General features: G+C 46.9%; 1 protein-coding gene across 2 annotated transcripts in view; it reads right to left on the reverse strand.

Moving 5' to 3' along the window:
- VAT1L (vesicle amine transport 1-like) overlaps positions 1-4,889 on the reverse strand; it is a 224,022-nt gene that overhangs the window by 13,972 nt on the left and 205,161 nt on the right. The window contains exon 9 of one of the 2 annotated variants that reach the window (XM_011990093.1): positions 2,590-2,700. In XM_011990093.1, coding sequence (XP_011845483.1) covers positions 2,602-2,700 — 99 coding nt within the window. In that variant the 3' untranslated portion in view covers positions 2,590-2,601. Of the gene's footprint in view, positions 1-162; positions 2,701-4,889 lie in introns of those variants that run through there. The other variant, XM_011990091.1, reaches the window with a different exon arrangement.

The raw sequence follows: 4,889 nt of genomic DNA on the forward strand, positions 1-4,889 counted from the left end.
TGTGAACCTGGGAGGCAGAGCTTGCAGTGAGCCAAGATCACGCCACTGCACTCCAGCCTGGGCCATAGAGCGAGACTCTGTCTCCAAAAAAAAAAAAAAAAAAAAAAAATTAGTGCAACTGCTTATCCAGCAATGATTTATGTGGAATAGCAGATGTCAGGCGAGGTTTTGCTATGCTGAATACTTTATTTATATTTTTATGTAAACATAATTTGCTTTGTAGGCACAATATAACAAAAGCTCTAAAGCCACGAAGACGTTAGACAATGTTTCAGTTCACTTCAATCAAGCTTAAATTACAGAGAAGCCTTCACAGTTCCTTTAAGGCAGACTGAGACATTCTTTACATTTCCTTCAGAAAAAACAATCAAGAGACAGGAAAGAAGGTGCTTAAAATGAGAGTACATTAAACAATGAACGTGCGTCCCCCGGTTCTTCACGGTAGAAATTAGTCTTACTGGTCAAACTCGAGTTTTCTCATTCTGTACTCTGAAAGGGTTTTCTTTAACCATCTGGCATAATTTGTGATTACTGGATTAACTTTGCTAGTTAAACAAAACAAAACCATACCCAGATTTGGGGGTGGGGTGGGGAGTACCTTTTTTATGCCTCTCCTCTGGTCATAACAAAGGCGACGTGAATTCTGAACTGAATTCTGAACATAGCTGAGTTCCCACGCCCCTGGGGAAGGAGAGCTCTAATATGGCCAGTGGCTCTTAAGTCCTTCAGCTCTGGAAAATGTCATTTCTGCCCAACTTACTAGGAATGCCACTCGGATGACAGTTCTCCCTAAGACCCCCTTTTTGGCATGGTTACGGGAGAAACAGCCAATAATATAGCACTTAGCAAAGGTAATAGGGGAATAAACGCCCCATTATCTCTCTAAATGGCCCAGAACTGGAATAGTGGTGAGTCCTGGAGTAGGAAGAAAAGAATGATGTTGGTGTCCTCTTTTGGGATACTCTCATCCCTTGGTTCCTCAGATGACGGCACCCTGTCTTGTCTTCATATTTTACATACACATTCACAATGGGGAGAAACTCTTCAGATAAACATTTGGCATACATAACTCATCATCCTAAGCTTAGGATAGGAAAAAAGAACACGAATGAGGTGACATTTGCTACAAAAGGACTTTGGAAATCAGGTAATTGATAAGATGCATTCGTTCCTACCACTTGGGGAAAGGGTTGGGTCCACCCTAAGGCTTGTTGGTGGAGAAACTGGGCAATGTAAAAGCCCTCTGATGTTTTTCAGAACACAAACTTGGGGTACTAATCCTGTGAGCTCCTGGGATTTCCAGATTGGTCTGTGAGTGACAGTTAACCATTTTAGCCAAAAGGACTGGAATGAGGGAATGAGGGGCGCCGTTGCGGGAGACATTGAGATCCTTCTCTTTCTCGAGGGTAACTATATTCACCTCTCAAGTACAGTCAAATGACATGGGGGTAGGGTTCTTAGGAGCTGAAAAATTGAACAAGGTGTGTGAGCAGGTGGCTTGGTTTCCCAAAAGCAGAGGTGATGCAGATTCTACACCAGGGGTTTATATATGGGAGGGGAGGAACTGTACATCTGGCATGAGATGCTGAATATAAACCTGTTATATCACTCGAGTTTGTTACATGTTGGGACATGCTTTGGCCGGGAAGGAGATGCTCCTTGACTTTTCCACCTATGGTCCGCAAGGGAACTCTTTGGGAAATTCATGCATGGTCAAACTTGAATTTCCCCCAGAAATTCAAATTTACAGAATTGGTAATGCAGGTGGCAAGTGTGCAAACACCAGCAATGCTCAAGAATGACTTCTGAATGCATCTCGTATGTGGTGTTTTCTTAAAATTAAAGATATGGAGCAGAAAGAATCCTGCTCATGAGATGTGTTTTGGAGGATAAATCTTCACAGCAGGTCCTCAAACTCATGGCATTGACCCATTGTCTTCTGTGAAAAATCCATACCTGCCTCCCTCTGTTTATGGCTAAGAGCCAGTGAAAGGGTCAAACACTGAAGGGGTAGAAGAGAATGGCTCAAACTTTTGATCATAGTCGTCTCTTAAATGGAGATAGGAAAAAGTACTACTAAGAGAATTTCTAAATTTGTGAGCTTGTGAAAACATCCAACCTACTCTCTTTCTGCTGGCCAAATTAGCAAGTGTTCTCATCAGAGGCATGGGTCATCAGCAGCAAAAAAGTGTCATTGGCCTGAAGAATTCTAGGAGCTGAACAGGGCTCTATGATAACACCTTTCCATCCAAACTTGTCTTTGCCCATGTCTGGTCTCTTAGGCATTGGGCCTGGGGCTTGTATTAATTTGCAAGGCTGTTCTAGAACTGTCAAGAAGAACCCACAGATGGATGGCTTTGATACAGGAGAGAGGGGAGTGTGTAATACAGAGATAGAAGAGGGACATAATACTGCATGGCATGGGATTGGCACTTAATTTCAAAAAACAACAGTGATCAACAGCTTTTTAGCTCAGCTGACTGCAGACAAACACAACACGCACTGGACTACAGCATTTGTTCACTGGGGCACAGAAGAGTTTTCTCAGCCGGGTCCTCGTCTTCCAAACCATCCTTTGCATTCTCCCACCTGGGTCCTGGGTTACTGGATGAAGGGCATCCGCTCCTTGTTCTCACTGTCTCCCTCGTGGTCCTCCTCCTCTTCCCCTGCTTCACTGGTCTCTGTGCTGTCATTGGCCATCTGCAATTCAAAAGAGGATGTTACTGAGAGCTATGCAACACGGATCCATCATCTCTGAGCATCTGACACAGTCCCATGGGAGGACTTGGGGGCTAGGAGCTAGGGTTGCTTGTTTCTCTGGAAGGCAGTGCAGGATTAGCTGTCATATGTTGGGGACCCCAAGAGATGGTGCTGAGATAAGGATTTGAATGCCAGTATCCGGAATTGGGAGATGATCCCACGAAGCACTAGCAGGGGAGTGAAGAAATGAGACTGAAAAGGGGAAGAATCCAATGCAGGGGATGTTAGTAAGTCAGCTCCTGTGTGGGTAGTGGGACTCGGTCCTGCTGGGGACCTGTGAGAGACCCTGGGGGACACATCTTAGAGCTGCCCCTTCTGAGGGAGGAGGAAACCACTTTATGGCTAAGGACTGCTCTCAGGGGAGGTGAGTTATCTCCCTGCACCCCATGCAGGTTCTGTGCAAAACTCAAGCATGCTCTGGTGACGAAAGTTAGCTCTCAGGCAGAGAGGGGCAGGTGCTGGAGTGCAGGGGACCCGAGCGCCAAGGGGAGAAGGGAGGGATACTGACAGCGTCAGCTGCACAGACCCCCAGAGTTGAAGTCTTGATACTGTCACTTAGGAAGAACAGATACAACAACCAGAACAAAGCTGTACTGATCTGCTTTTTGGTCTCTGTTCCCCCATTGGAATATAGTTTCTGGGAAGACGGGGATTTTGCTTGGTTCTTTTTCTTTTGTTAACCACTGGTACCTGGCATAGTTACGAATACCCCTCTGGGCCTTCATTTCCTCCATCATGACAGTGGCGATAAATCCACCTGCCTTATAAAGTTGTTACAAGAACCAGGTGAAAGAAGATGGAGCAATGTATCTGAAGAGTCTAGCAAACGGCTGAGCACATCAGAGAGGCTCAGAACCAACGTCCATTAACATCCCCCTATGTGAGCTGTGTGTGCCTCAGATTTCTTTTCTGTTCTTAGCTCCTGATATCTAGGTTGGACCCCAGATCTCCCAAACTAGAGTCCCTGGCTGCGTCACGGCCTATTCTGACAAACAGGAATTTGGCCCCTGAATCTCAGCCCACCCCATGTGGTCTCACCTGAAGCTGGGTCTCCCCCCTTGGCCACGCTGTGTGCAGTGCCTTCTCCCTGGAATGTCATTCCTCCACCCCCTCTGCACAGTTCACCCCTACATTTCCTTTAGGGCTCATCCTGCTTCCTCAAGGTAAGCCTTTGCAGAATTCCCTAACTGGAACAATCTCCATATTATGAGCTTTCATGGCCCAAATACCTCTTCTTTGTAGCACTGATCAAGAGTTGCAATGTCCCATTTATATGAACAGCTCATTGACGAATGTCCATCTGCCCCTGGCAAACCATAGATACCACAGGGGAGGACCAGGTCTCTGCAGTTTTCTTCCCTACAACTAGGTATGTATGCAACAAGCGCTTTAGGATAATGAAGAACTAACCAACTAAGCTGTCCTTTAGTAGTGTATATGATAATCCATAGTCATCACCAATATGCCAGTTGGCTCACAGACACTGGTTCTTTTAATCTTCTCTACGACTCTATGAAATAGTAGCAATAGTAGTAATTATTGTTAGTTCCATTCTGCAGCAGTGGAAAGGGAGACCCTGAGGTGATGTGACCACAGAAGCCGTAAAGGCAGCAGAGGTCAGTTGCCTTCAGGAAAGGCCACCCCTGTTCTCTGGGGCACTGGTCTGATGGCCAGGACTGGGGCAGGGCTGCCCTCTGGTACTGTGGGGTCTGGAGGCAGCAGTTCTGCCTCTGCTCTGACTTCATGACACATCATAGGATGAGTTCCGACTTTTGCTTTGGTCCAGCCTCATCAAGAGGAGGCTCTGCACAGGAGAGGCTCCACTCTTAGTGCCTCCCAGGAAATTCACTTCCGGAGCTGCCAAGAGCAATCGACTTCCCCTGACTGGGTGCTGCCAATACGCCTTACAGCCCAGACTATTCTAGAGGAGCAGTGCATCTCCTGCAGCGTGCTGGCTGGGCAGATTCGGGGCTGAGTGAGGGCTGAGAGTGGTCATGGCTGGGCGCCGTGGCTCACGCCTGTAACCCCAGCACTTTGGGAGGCCGAGGCGGGCAGATCACCTGAGGTCGGGATTTCAAGACCAACCTGGCCAACATGGTGAAACCCAGTCTCTACTAAAAATACAAAAA

Source organism: Mandrillus leucophaeus, unplaced genomic scaffold (genome assembly GCF_000951045.1).
Source record: "Mandrillus leucophaeus isolate KB7577 unplaced genomic scaffold, Mleu.le_1.0 Scaffold37, whole genome shotgun sequence".
Classification (NCBI taxonomy): domain Eukaryota; kingdom Metazoa; phylum Chordata; class Mammalia; order Primates; family Cercopithecidae; genus Mandrillus; species Mandrillus leucophaeus.